Here is a 13,822-nt window from a genome sequence, read left to right on the forward strand (position 1 = left end):
TCTCTTGCAATCGTTTTTATTAATTAGATTTAGGCTAAAGTGCATAGTAAAGACAAAAAAGGAAATGCATACATAGGAAAGAGATGTAGAAAGACCTGAGATGCCTAAGTGTCAGTTCTAGGGAACATTAGACTGAGGGAATATGTATGCAGAGGGCAAGCCTGGGGGGCTGGTTTTTGACATGGGTCTGGGGCCTGCAGAAGCTGCTGGCATGCTAACCCTGCTCAGGCAAAAGCTGCAATAGAAGGTGTTGGTATGAAAGGCTACACTTTGGATAGGTGCTGGTACCAAATGTGAACTTAGTTACACTGTGGACCCTGGGGAACCAGCACTGCTACCGAACCTTTCCTGGTACAGGCAAAGAAACTTCCACCATCCCAAAGCGCAAGTCACAGGAAAGGGATCCCTCCTTAGTTAGCCTGGCCTGCTTGAACAAGCCCCCAGCTGTGGGTAGTCACACTTTTCCAACTCAGTGAATATGTAACTGGGTCAGCATTAGTCAGTGAAGTCTTTGTCTTATCGCATGCCTCCAACTCTTGGAGTGAGGGTGCCTGAGAAGGGCAGGAGGAATTCTTGTGCTCCTTGAAAGAATAAGCAGTTCATAAAGAACTCTGGGCCTCTGTTTATTAGAATAAAAGTTAGTCTGCAAGTTAAGGCCTGGCACTTAGAGTCTGCTTCACTGAGTGTACACTCTGTGCCCCTGGAACACTGCAGAAAAAACATCTGACTGAGTCAGGAGCCAGAGAGGCCACTATGTACCCTAGGTGGAAGCCCCAAATATGCTCCAGGGAGTCTGTCCACTAACTTGCAGTAGAGGAAAAGAGAAATCTGTTAAGTTTGCTCTCAGTTCTGGAGGTAAAGTGCTTGCTCTAGCGCAGGGGTTAATCTAGGAAAAAATGTGGGAAAGCCCTAAAAGTGGATCCTTAAGTAGGTGCTAAAAGTAAAGGACAATAAAATACAAACTTCAGTTCCTTCATAAGGGAGCTAACCCCAGCCTCACAGTGGCCAGGGCAAAAGGCAGCAGTGTGCCATCTTCCTACATCATCCTCTGGATCTCCTCAAAGTTCATCAGGTTGTTGGCCGTGTCAGACCAGGCAGGATGCTCGGCTCCATCCATCTCAGAAGCAAGCTGGTTACTCCTTTCCAGAGTATGATTTATGCCCCCAATCACTTCCTTACATTCAGGACACGTGCCCCTCTGCATGGCTCCCCCACAATCGCCAATCACATAGATGTGGCCATTGGGACACTTGAACCAGTGGCCACGAGGAAAACCCATGGCTTTGATGATCTGTACACGCTCTTTCTCTGAGATGCCTAGGCCAGAGCAGGGAAGGGTGGCTTTCAGAGCTTCCATTTTTTTCTGCACAAGGTGTTCATCATCCTGGGTGAACTTACATGTTCCCTCAAGGATCTTGCGGACACTCCAGATCTCTTCTGCTACGGTACTGCTCACTTTCCCCTCTGCCATCTTGCAGCGGGCCAGGAGGTTCACCAGGTATGTGAGCCTCTGGATTTCACTTTGGAGGTCATCCAATTCCTGGCTTGTGAAGCTCAAACGCTTCTTGGCTAGCCACTCATGGACCTGTTCTAGTCGAGTCCTCACTTTTCTTTGTTCTGAGGAATGCACCTTTTTCAGGGAATCCAACAGTCCAGCCAAGTGGTCATAGAAGCTGATGGAATTTTCAACAAGGCTCAAGTCCTTCACTGACAGATTTTTCTGGGCCAGCTTCTCCACCAACATCAGGAAGTCTTCGGGAAGCAGCTGCTGAAGGAGGCTCTTCCTCTCCAGCAGGGCCTGAAGTCGTTCCCGGCTGGTTGCAATTTCCCCTGCTGAGCCCTGGATCTTTTCTTTGACTATTTCAATCTCTTCCAGCCGCTGTTTGATGCTGGTTCCATACCTCAGGTTTTTGCGAATGGGCACCTGGCAGATAGGGCAGACTTTCAATCTGATGGCAACTTCATCATCCTTCTGCTCATTCATGTAGCGATCCAGGGCTTGAACCTCAAACATGTGGTTACAGTCTTCCAGCTGCACAAAGCGGGCATCAGGCTCATCCTCAAAGCCAAAGAAAATTTGGGTGACTTCCTCCTGGTGGCAGACACGGCACTTCTTAGGACACGGCTCTCCACACAAACCAATGCAGGGGTGGCCACAAGCCAGCAGCTTAGTGCAAGGCACATAGCATGGGGGTCGGTTGCAGGGCTCACAGCAGAGTTTGGTGCACTTGTAATGTTGGCAGCGCCAAACACAGGGTTCCACGCAGGGGCTACACAGTTCCCCACATTTCTTCTTGCACTGGCTGTGGACACAGCGGTTCTGACAGGTCCGCTGGCAGGGTGGGCACTCACCAATGCATGGCTCCTGGCACTTGTGTGAACAGATGAGCAGTCGCTTGCAGGGCTGCTGACAGCGCTCATGAAAGCGCCCTTCAAAGCAGTTGTGGCAGGAGCCAGGGCAAGGATGCCCACAGTCCAAGATGGTGCCACACTTGGTGGTGCACTTGACTGGTAGGCCATACTTGAGGTCTTCTACATTACCACACTTCACCTGTTGATTGTGCCCACACTTGAGTTTCACGGTGACCATTTCTGAACACAACTGTACACAAAATTCACCACATGGGTGGCTGCATCTATGCCCACATTTCAGAACTTTGGGGCAAGGCTCCTGGCAGCAGAATTCTGACTCAGGCATGGAACAAGGGACCATTTGTTCATGGCCACACCGAAGAATGATTTTGGGCACCTTCACCTGACAAGGCTGACATTCCTGGAAGCAAACAAGGGGGCATCGATGCCCGTCTTGGCAGATAACCTTCTGGCATGGCTTCATACACTGGAACTCCTTGTGCAAGGAGTCATAGGGGTGGCAGGCACGGGTGCAGACATGCCCACAGCCCAGTCGGAACTCACAGGGGAGACTACAGCCTCCTTCTGGAACTTTTTGGAAGTCAGAAGCTTTGGATACTAAAGTGTGTGTATCAGGGTGGTTCTGGCAGCACAGCTGGAGTGCTTGGCCTATTTCATTATTCTCTCGAAGGGTATGGATGATCTTGCTCCACAAAGGTACTTTGGCCAGCATCTGCATGTTTCCAATACAGTACATCCCCTTCTTGGCACGGGACAAGGCCACACAGATGCGGTTGGGTATCTGGAGAAAACCTACCTTGCCTTCCTGGTTGCTCCGCACTAGTGAGAGGATAATGATGTCATTCTCTTCCCCTTGGTATTTGTCCACCACGTGTACCTTGACACCAGCAAATGTCTTAGCTGGCATGAGTTTGCGCAGACAGAATAGCTGCCCAGTGTAGGTGGTGAGGATGGTGATCTGGGAGGGCAGGTATTCCTGGCACAGGAAGTACTTGCACAGCTCCACCACAAAGTGAGCCTCGTGCTGGTTTTGGTGGCTTTTGCCTTCTTGGATTTCCTGTTCAGGAAAGTTGTGTTCTATAAAGAAAAGGTTAGAAGCGACCCCCTGGAAAGGAGAAAAAGTGACATGTTAGAAAGTTCTCTCCTGGCAGTTTTCTCTTTCTATTTTCACATTCGTTGACTATTGACCCTGAAAGCCTTTTGTATACTTGGTATACACAATCTTTAACCCTGTAGTCACCATGTGCTCTGTTTTTTTGGGGGGCATTGACAAATAGTGAAATGGATAAAGAATATATGCCTAATTTTAGTTTTCAAGATACTTATTTGATATTAATATTTATAATGGCCATCCACAATCCCACCATTATAGTTCAGGGAATAAGCAGCTGCTATGATGATGAAGATGAGAGAGAAGATTATTTATGAGCACTCTAGTATGCTGATTGCTTTACATATCTTCTCTCCTTCAACCCAATAATGTAATGAGGCAGCAGACAGTCTCCCTGTACAGAAGACCCTAATATTCAGAATTGGTATATAACTTGCTAAAATGTTACACAGCTACTAACTGGCAGAGCTGGGGTGGATACCTAGGTCTATATTTTCCAATTCTATAATATTCCTCCTTTTAAAAACCAACTTTTTGTAAAGCTGGCTCTATTCCCTTCTAAAAGCCCTTATTCAACCTGAGGAAAATATAGCCTCCTAGGTCACTGACAGCAGCAGATTAGGTAGGATAGACTCACCTTAATCTTCTCATATTTGAGAACAGAGGGATGATTCTCTAGATCCTGGTAAATGTGGGGTGTCAAAAGCCGGGCAATTTCAGGGCGCATGCGGTGCTAAAACAGGACATGTACAACATTAGGACATGGCAGAGAATAAATGCATGGTTTTCTAAAGACTAGGTTACTGGTGGAAAATTGGGGGAAGTAACATTTGAAAATAAGAATAGGGAGAAAAGAGCAGAATGTAAATAGCTCCTTCACCCAACACACACTCAACATGGGTTGATCTTGCGATTGCGATATTTTAAAACGGAAAACAAAATAAGTTTGAGAGTAATTTCATCACTAAAGCAGTTTTATTTTTATGAGAACTTTCTTACTGGCTGTTGGCAGGCTTCCAGGAGCCTTCTCCTAGACAATTCATAACAGAGGCCCAGCTTCTCACCTGGTAATTCAGACGGACAAAGGGAATGTTTACTTTCACCAGCCGTTCAAAGAGGGACACCTCAAGGTTGAAATTCTTGGCGAGATCATACACATTGGCACTGGGACGCAGCTGAAAAAAGAAACATAGCTGAGAATTCTCTACTGAAAACATATTCATCCATCTATCCATCCACCCACCCATAAAATGTTTTTAAGTGCCTTCTATGTGCCAGGCACTGCTCCAGGTGCTGGCAGGCTAAGGATAGAGTGACCAGGGCCACGAAGGACAGAGTGTCCAGGGTTACATGTTCTTTAGCTAGGCCTCTCTGAACAGTGACATTTGAGTTGATGTCAGAATAGAAGAGGTTGCCAGTCATTTGAAAAGCAAGCCATGAGAGGGAGCAGATAGGGAGTGGGAACACAATGAGATGGTGGTATGAGGTGAATTCAGAGAAGCAGGCTGAACCGTGAGAATACTGTAGGCCACTTTATTTTTATTTTTTTAAAATATATTTTATTGATTTTTTACAGAGACTAAGGGAGAGGGATAGAGAGTTTAGAAACATCAATGAGAGAAACATCTATCAACTGCTTCCTGCACACCCCCTACTGCGCATGTGCCCACAACCAAGGTACATACCCTTGACCAGAATCGAACCTGGGACCTTTCAGTCTGCAGGCCAACGCTCTATCCACTGAGCCAAACTGGTTAGGCTGTAGGCCACTTTAAGAAGCTTGATTTTTATATTAAATGTAATGAGAAACCACAGGAGAGTTTTGAGCTGGAAGTGACATGATCTGATTTACTTTAAAAAAAATAAAAATTCACAGCAGCTTTAAGAATGGGTTAGAGGGTGGCAAAAATGGAAGGATGGGGACAGGAAATATGGTATTACAATAGTCCGCTTAAAAGGTCATGATGACTGCCCTAGCTGGTTTGGCTCAGTGGATAGAGCATCAGCCTGCGGACTGAAGGGTCCCAGGCTTGGTTCCAGTCAAGGGCACATGCCTGGGTTGTGGGCTTGATTCCCAGTGTGGGGCATGCAGGAGGCAGCCAATCAATGATTCTCTCTCATCATTGATGTTTCTATTTCTCTCTCTCTCCCTCTTCCTTCCTCTCAGAAACCAGTAAAAAAAAAAAAAAAAAAAAAAAAAAAAAAAAAAAAAAAAAGGCCATGATGGATAAAAAGCAGAGGGAACAGATGAAATGGATGGAGTGCTTCCTCTAGAATATACCACAAATCTAACAGTACATACTCTTAGATTGAACTTGAGAAGTAAGGGGAAGAAGAATCACAGAAAGCCATTTAGAGGCTTGAGACCTGGCGAAGCAGAGGCCAGGGTGTCTTCCTGATGGATTCCACTGCCCTACCTGCTGGTGGTCCCCAATCAGAATAAGGTGCTGGCAAGCCTTGCTCAATGTGGCAATGGTGTGGGCCTCAAGGACTTCAGCAGCCTCTTCCACAATGACAATCCGAGGCTCTACCTTCTGCAGAATCTGGCGATATTTGGCAGCACCTCAGTTCAAGAGAAAAAAGAGGCTCCTCTGAGATGATGTGCTGGACCCACCAGGCCACTGGGTTTCTGGGTCCGTGACAACTGAGCCCTTACATTCATCCAGGGCTGTGGTGACTACTGTATGAGAGAACAAGTGTTGCTGGATGGTCACCAGAGCATTATACCCATGTTGGTCATTGTTGGGATTCTAAATGCAAGAGGAGCAAGTAGGTGAATTTCACCCACAGTTCCTTAAATGCAGCTTGCTTGCTTTCAATAGCTTTTCATGGTATTTTCCTCTAACCTACTAGAAAAGCTTCCTTTACCTGTCGTAGATAATCTGATAGGAGCTTGGCACCAGGAGGAAATGGCTGGAGCAGGTAAATTTCCTCAAGTTCTCTTACCTGTGGTTGTCATTCCTATGACCTGGGCATCTTTCAGAATGTGCAGGTCTTCCTGGAGTCTCAGCTCAGCCATTCTCTCTGCTGATGTGCGGTAGTGGTGCTCATAGTTGAGGATCTTTCGGCGGGTGTCAGCCTGGTACTTCTGTAGCCACAGCCTGAAGAATGTGAAGAACTAGGTAGAGGGGGCTGCATACTCTTTGAGAAGGTGGAATAACTCCCTTTAGTGTGCCCTGTGTTTGAAGTGGAACCTAGACTACTGAGGAGCTTACAGGCAGGCCATAGAGAGAAAGGAGAGACCCAGATGTGCATGGACCCAAGCGTCTAAAATGCCCAACAAAAATATGTGTAGAGATGTGTATTTAAGTAGTCAGGAACTAAAGAAGGAGGTGGGATAAAGAACGGAGGTTAAATATTGGAAATAGAGTGAGGGACTTCAAAAATTTCAAGAATTATTTCTCCAAATTCTTCCTACCCCATCCCTAGCTGAGTCTTCTCCCCTCCCCAATTCTCCAGTCTTCTTTTACAAGTAAAACAGATCATGTCACTACTCTGCTGTAAAATCTTCCAATGGGGCCCTAGCCAGTTTGGCTCAATGGATATATCAGGAAGGATCCTGGGTTCAGTCTCGGTCAAGGGCATGTGCCTCGGTTGCAGACTCATCCCTGGCCCTGGTTGGGGTACAAGCGGGAGGCAACCAATTGATGTGTCTCTCTCACACTGATGTTTCTTTCTCCTCTTCCTTCCACTCTCTCTAAAAACAAAACACACACACACAAAAAGCAATGGAAAAATATCGAGTGAGGGTTAACTAAAAAATAAAAAAATCGCCCTAACTGGTTTGGCTCAGTGGATAAAGCATCGGCCTGTGGACTGAAGGGTCCCAGGTTTGATTCCGGACAAGGGCATGTACCTTGGTTGTGGGCACATCCCTAGTAGGGGGTGTGCAGGAGCCAGCTGATTGATGTTTCTCTCTCATCAATGTTTCTAACTCTCTATCCCTCTCCCTTCCTCTCTGTAAAAAAATCAAAATATATTAAAAAAAAAGAACAAAAATCTTCCAATTGATTTTTGATACTCTTCAGATAGAAGTCTTCCTCCTCACCTTAGCCCTATGAGGCATGCATTGTCAGGCCTCTGCCCACCTCTTTGACTTGACTTTCCATTTCTTTCTCTAAGCCACAGCCATGCTGGCTGTCTTTCTCAATTTCTCAAACAGATGTTCCCTCCCTTCTCAAGACCTTTATCCATGAGGTCCCCAAAATATCATCTGTTCCCACTTCCCTATTGGCCTTATACCTACTCCTCTTTCAAATCTTGCCTCCAATGTCATTTTCCTGAAAACCTAAGACCAGCCCAGATCTCACATAATATTATTAGCACCCCTAGCTCTTTTCTTTCTTAAGTGTTTAATGTCCATTTGTAACTTTTTATTTGTGGGATTAACTGATTTGTATCCTTGGATAGACTCTAAACTCCATGAGAAGATAGAGCCAAGTGTCTTGTCTCATCGCTGCATCTCCAGCATTCAGCTCAGTGGGGTGGCTCAATCTATCATTAGTTAACATTGTTGAAGGTCTGGGGGCATTATATTCTAGGAAAGAAAAGGAATTTCCTGGGGAAATTACATGGGCTGGCTGGGGGAGGTGAGAGTTGGGCACAGTACCTATAAAGCTGCCAGCGAGAATTCAGGTCCAGCTGCCAAACATCCTGGATTTCATTGGCCTCAGCCTCAGTCATGGTGTTCAGTTTGCGAAGCTCATATTTCATTTTCTTCTTCATTTTCTTTTTCTGGCTACGCTGCGTCTATAGACATCAATACCAGCCAGAGTCACCATCACAGCAGAGGTGGCCCTGTTCCAAGCCATAGGTGTGGGTAACAGTACATAAAAAAAAGAGGCTGCCCCCTCTGATTAACTTCTTTAAGTGTTTCACTCTCTCAACAGATATTCCATTGCAGAGTGGCTAAATGAGGACTCTGGGAGCTATGTGCCTGGATTCAAAGCCCCATCTACCTCTTATTAGTTGCTGGACTTAAAGTAAGTTACTGAACCTCTATGAGCCTCAGCATCGCTTCTATAAAATGGGAATAGAATAGTACCTCGTCACAGAGTTGTTGGATTGACTAAAGGAGTAATACATGGAAAGCACTTAGAATAGTGCTGGCACCAGTTTCACTGAACATCTTTTGACCAGTTTGTTTCTCATTCCTAAAACTTGTGTCATGAAAGTAGTGGAGATGAGTCTTTCTTGTTAAATACTATACAGAGCCTCCTATACATATATGATAGTGCCTTTAAGAAGTGGGTTAAAGGCACCATTTAGGAGAAAGTGCTCTCCCATGGATGTGACTCTGGCATGCGAGACAAATGTCACAATATTATGGACCTTGTCCCACTTCAAAACCAAACAAACTCCTGAGGCCACATGGCAGAGAGATGCCCAATCCACATTTCAAACTATTGGGATGATGACTCCACCCATTATATATAGTGATGTTGAACTGAACTAAGCGATCAGGTTCAAAGCCATCAGACTAATGAAAATTCCATCCAAAGTTACCCCTGAAAGTCCTTTAAATCAACAGGTTTCAGAAAATGTTATTTTGAATATCTAGTCCTCTATTATCATAGTAATGCATGCTAAATTTTGAGGACCACTGGGTTCTACCAAAGTAAGGAGCAGAGGGAAAGTCCATAAGTGGGCTTCTGAGTATTCACACTATTCTGGCTTTAAGAGAAATATCAAATTCCAGGGTGAAGTATTCTATCCCTGTATGGCTTGTTTCATTCCATTTTACTTAAGTCCTCTAAAATCTTAATGCATGTTCAGACTTGAACACCCATGGAAGCATCGAGCACTAAGACCATACATATTTGATCTGACCCATATGTGCTGCATTTTTTCTGAAAGTTCAAGGGAAGCACTTGACTACCTCCTCCCTGTATAAGTTGGTATTTCTTGCCAGGGCCCCTCTGAAGGGCCATAATCTTTATATTCTTGGGAATTAGATTTATCCTATACTAGGGTATGGTTGTAAAAGGGGTAAATTCAGCTAACTGTGATGATGAGGTGAATACACTGTAATAAAAGTGGGTGAAAAAAAGGGGCTGCCTTTCTGATCAGAACAGATGTTCTCAGGCCTATTTCAGCAGAGTCTAACCCCCACCTGCCAGGCAGTAATAACTGAACTCCCATTTCCCATTGTTAGGACTTTAAGGGAAGTGAGTTTACCTCCCACTCTCCTGCGGCTTGCTCCTGCCCAGCTGCTGTCCCAGGGCCACTGTTTTCTATCCTCGTGGCCAGAAGCAATTTAGCCAATTCCTGGACTGCCCCATTCTCTTCCTTCTTCCGCCGCCGGGGTCTCACCACCTCTTCCTCCTCAATCACCCGGTCTGCTTGAATCAGGTCAGCCTCCTCTGCGATCTCAATCAGAGAACCCTCCTCTTCTCCTTCTTCCTCCTCCTCCTCATCCCCTTCTGCCTGGGCTAAGAGAGAAAAACAGGCAGGACAAGGATGAAGACCTCCTGAAACCAAAGGATGAAAGAGGGCACCGACAAGAGCTTAGATGGATGAAGACATTCTCAAAGAAATTTAAGTGGTTACCTTTAGGGAGGGACACTGGGAGGAATGAGAGGAGATGAAGACTTAGGTTTCCTTAAATATATTTTTGTTACAATTTTTTAAAAATATATTTTTATTGATTTCAGAGAGGAAGAGAGAGGGAGATAGAAACCAATGATGAGAGAGAATCCTTGATCGGCTGCCTCCTGCATGCCCCCTGGTGGGGAATGAGCCCGCAACTCAGGTATGTGCTCTTGACCAGAATTGAACCAGGACCCTTCAGTCCGCAGGCCAACGCTCTATCCACTGAGCCAAACCAGCCAGGGCTGTTACAATTTTATAATACTCATTTTCTCCTTTAAACGATATCTTTAGCCCTGGCTGGTTTTGCTCAGTGGTTAGAGCATCAACTTGCACACCAAAGGGTCACAGGTTCGATTCCCAGTCGAGGGCACATACCTGGATTGCGGGTTTGCTCCCCAGCCCCCAGTGAGGCACGTCCATATCAATGTTTCTCTCTCTCTCTGTCCCCCTCCCTACATCCCTTCTATTCTCTCTGACAAGCAATGGAAAACATATCCTCAGGTGATGGTTAACAACAAGAAAAATCTTTGCCTCATACAGGGAAAGGCAAAGGTGGGTTTACAGTTGTTCATATAGAACAGTGGTTCTCAACCTTTCTAATGCCGCGACCCTTTAATACAGTTCCTCATGTTGTGGTGACCCCCAACCATAAAATTATTTTCATTGCTACTTCGTAACTAATTTTGCTACTGTTATGAATCATAATGTAAATATCAGTGTTTTCCGATGGTCTTAGGCTCTACAGCAGCAGTTCTCAACCTGTGGGTGCACAGGTTGAGAACCGCTAGCAGGGTCGCCTAAGACCATCGGAAAACACAGATATTTACATTACGATTCATAACAGTAGCAAAATTAGTTATGAAGTAGCAATGAAAATAATTTTATGGTTGGGGGTCACCACAACATGAGGAACTGTATTAAAGGGTCGCGGCATTAGAAAGGTTGAGAACCACTGATACAGAAAGTAATACAATAATTAATAATTTAATACAGGAATAAACTCTGTGTTTTGTGTGCTCACAACTGTAAACATACTTTTGCCCCACCCCATATAATGTATATATATATATACCTCTATAACATATTGTCTAGTCTTGACTTTTTTGAGCACTAACTGAAATCATATTGTATCTTTTCCCTTGCCTTTTTCATTCAGCATGTTAAGATTCATATGTTGCCATATATTCTCTAATTCCTTTTCACTATTGTACAGCATTTCACTATCTGAACAGACTATAATTGATCAGCAGCATCCATTGTACAAATGTGGATAGACACTTGAGTTCTTTGTTTTTCCATTATCATAAAGTGGTGTGCTGACTACTATCCCCACTAACAGTGTATCAGAGCTCCCACTGCTTCACATTCTTATCAATGTGGGGTTATATACAACTTTTAAATTTTTGCCAAACTAGTGGCATAATAATACTTCATTGTTGTTTTAATTTCTCTAGTTTCTAATGAGCAACTCTCATATGTTTACTATTAGGATTTCCTATTTTGTGATGTGTCTGTTAAAAGTGTTTTATCTATTTTCCTACTAAGCTATTATTTCTCTTTTCTGATTGATTAAAGCTCTTTACATATCCTAGGTATTATTTTTATGTTCTGCTCTTCTGGTCTTTACCATATTCCACCTTACAATGTGATTGTAGGTAGACATGCACTTCTTACCTATATTTTCAGGTCCCGCTGGAGCAACACTTTGGGTGAAAGAAACGACACCCAGACCCAGCCACTCCAGCATCATGGAATGCTTCCAGCCTTGGAAGCAAACCCATTCACTATCCTGAGGAAGGAAGAATGATCAGTCATGAGAATTCTATGACAACCAGTGTGAAGGAAAGTTCTCCTTGATGGATCAAAAGTAATTTCCTTAAAATTCAGAGGCTACAAATTGGCAACTGTGGGCAATTGGATCATTTAATATGACTTGCATAGAATTTTGAAAATAAGAATTTCCGGCCTCTAGAATGGCTTATTTCACTTAGCATAATACTCTCCAGGTCCATCCATGCTGTGGCAAAAGAAAGGATATTCTGACCTGGCAGGGAGTTGTATGTCCCCAGGACCTGGGAGTCAACCTTGGACCTGGAAGTCAACTTTGGAATTTGGTCCATTCTCATTGAAGAACTGCCTATTATCATGGAAAGATTAATAACCTTGTTGCCCAAACAATGGAGTCCCACCCCACATTGCCTACTTCCCCATTCCTGTAATCCCTATTTCCCCATGTAATCCCTGACCTACCCTATATAAGCAGTTGGCTTATGGGGGGCTGCAGAGCAGATTTTTGTGGATGACCTGCTGCTTTCCCATACTGCCAGGAATACTGGAATAAACCCTCATATATGATTAAAAAAAAAAAATTCCTGCCTCCCTTGACAAAATCAGGAGCTATGGCAGCAACGAGGTTGCATTCCTAAATGGCAACAAATGAGCTGGCAATGGGTTGCTGCTACCCCTTTTCCAGTTTGCCATAGTCCTCTCTATTTCCCAATGTCTCACATCTAATCTGCTTCAGTCATTTTTAGTACCTAATGGACTCCTTTAGGCTTTTGGGTTTGTAACCCTGAAATTCACCAACCCATTAATAATAGACGTGCCATTTCACTAGACTCCTGGCCAGCCACTTTACAGAGATTGTGTTAGTTACTTCTCATGATATTTTTTGAAGGCAGGCATTATTATTATCCTTGTCTGAGACCAAGTCATATAATCAGTCTGTGTGACTTAAGTCTGTTGACCCCAGGCTCTCTGTACGTGCTAGGTTGTCTTGTTACGATATTTCATTTAATAAGTATTTATAGCACACTCATTAAGAGGTCTACAAGTATTAACTTGTTTATCCAAATAAAAATCCTGTAAGAAACTCCACTTTCGCAAGTCAAATTTACAAAATAGCAATTTCATATGGTTCAATTTAATATCATTATCCCTACTTTATAAATGAGGAAACAGGCACAGAAAAATCAAGTAACTTGCTCAGAGCAAAACCAGGATTCCAACCCAGAATGCTAGCTCCACAGTCTTGTTCTTGACTAGTATACTCAGCTGTCTTTCCTCATGAAACAAAACTTCTAACATGGCAGCATCAGATTACCAAACAGCTAATGCTTTGGACTGCTGCTTCTGCTGAAGGCTCCTTCCAAGTACTGAGTCAAGACAGATGCTTGTACGCCCCAAGATGACTCCTACCTGTATTGGTCCACTTATCAGGCTTTTCCAGTGCTGGGAGGAAATGTACTTCTCCAGGTACTGTTCCCGTACTACGCCACGCATGGTACACTCCAGAGTCCGGGCCCCTACATGCAGCTCTTGTTCTGACTCCTTCATTTGTGTCATGATCTGCCAAGAACAATGGTAAAGAAATGAAAAGGAAGTATCATCCCCCAACCTCAGTCCCTGCCTTGAGGGAAAACAAAGCTAAGACAGGAACAGCAAGAAGAAAGAATAAATAAATAGGTCAGTCAACAAACCAATTTCCCAAAGCACATTACTGTGGTCTTAAAACAAAAGGTTTAGTATCTAAATTGTCTAAAACAGCGGTCACCAACTGGTGGTCTGTGAAGTCTGAAAGGTTGGCGACTGCCAGTCTAAAAGACTCCTACCAATCAATAAGGCAACAAATACATTAGAAATATAGGCAAAGGATACTGTGATAGAGACTTCTCTTTTTCCCACAGTAAAAACTCAGAGTTTTAGTTGGGCACATGGCTGACCAGCTAGAAGATGGTTAATAGGCTA

The 13,822-nt window shown here is 44.2% G+C and overlaps 1 protein-coding gene across 2 annotated transcripts in view; it reads right to left on the reverse strand.

Moving 5' to 3' along the window:
- Positions 1-13,822, reverse strand: part of ZNFX1 (zinc finger NFX1-type containing 1) — a 27,817-nt gene continuing 13,995 nt past the window's right edge. For both annotated transcript variants that reach the window (XM_080682869.1, XM_080682868.1), the window contains 9 exons: positions 13,274-13,423; positions 11,750-11,864; positions 9,662-9,915; positions 8,094-8,233; positions 6,431-6,585; positions 5,902-6,047; positions 4,549-4,659; positions 4,122-4,217; positions 1-3,478 (listed from right to left, as the gene is read on the reverse strand). In XM_080682869.1, the coding sequence (XP_080538995.1) occupies positions 1,037-3,478; positions 4,122-4,217; positions 4,549-4,659; positions 5,902-6,047; positions 6,431-6,585; positions 8,094-8,233; positions 9,662-9,915; positions 11,750-11,864; positions 13,274-13,423 (3,609 nt within the window). In that variant the 3' untranslated portion in view covers positions 1-1,036. The remainder of the gene's footprint in view (positions 3,479-4,121; positions 4,218-4,548; positions 4,660-5,901; positions 6,048-6,430; positions 6,586-8,093; positions 8,234-9,661; positions 9,916-11,749; positions 11,865-13,273; positions 13,424-13,822) is intronic.

The sequence above is a fragment of the Plecotus auritus genome (genome assembly GCF_963455305.1).
Source record: "Plecotus auritus genome assembly, chromosome: 8".
NCBI classification, from domain to species: domain Eukaryota; kingdom Metazoa; phylum Chordata; class Mammalia; order Chiroptera; family Vespertilionidae; genus Plecotus; species Plecotus auritus.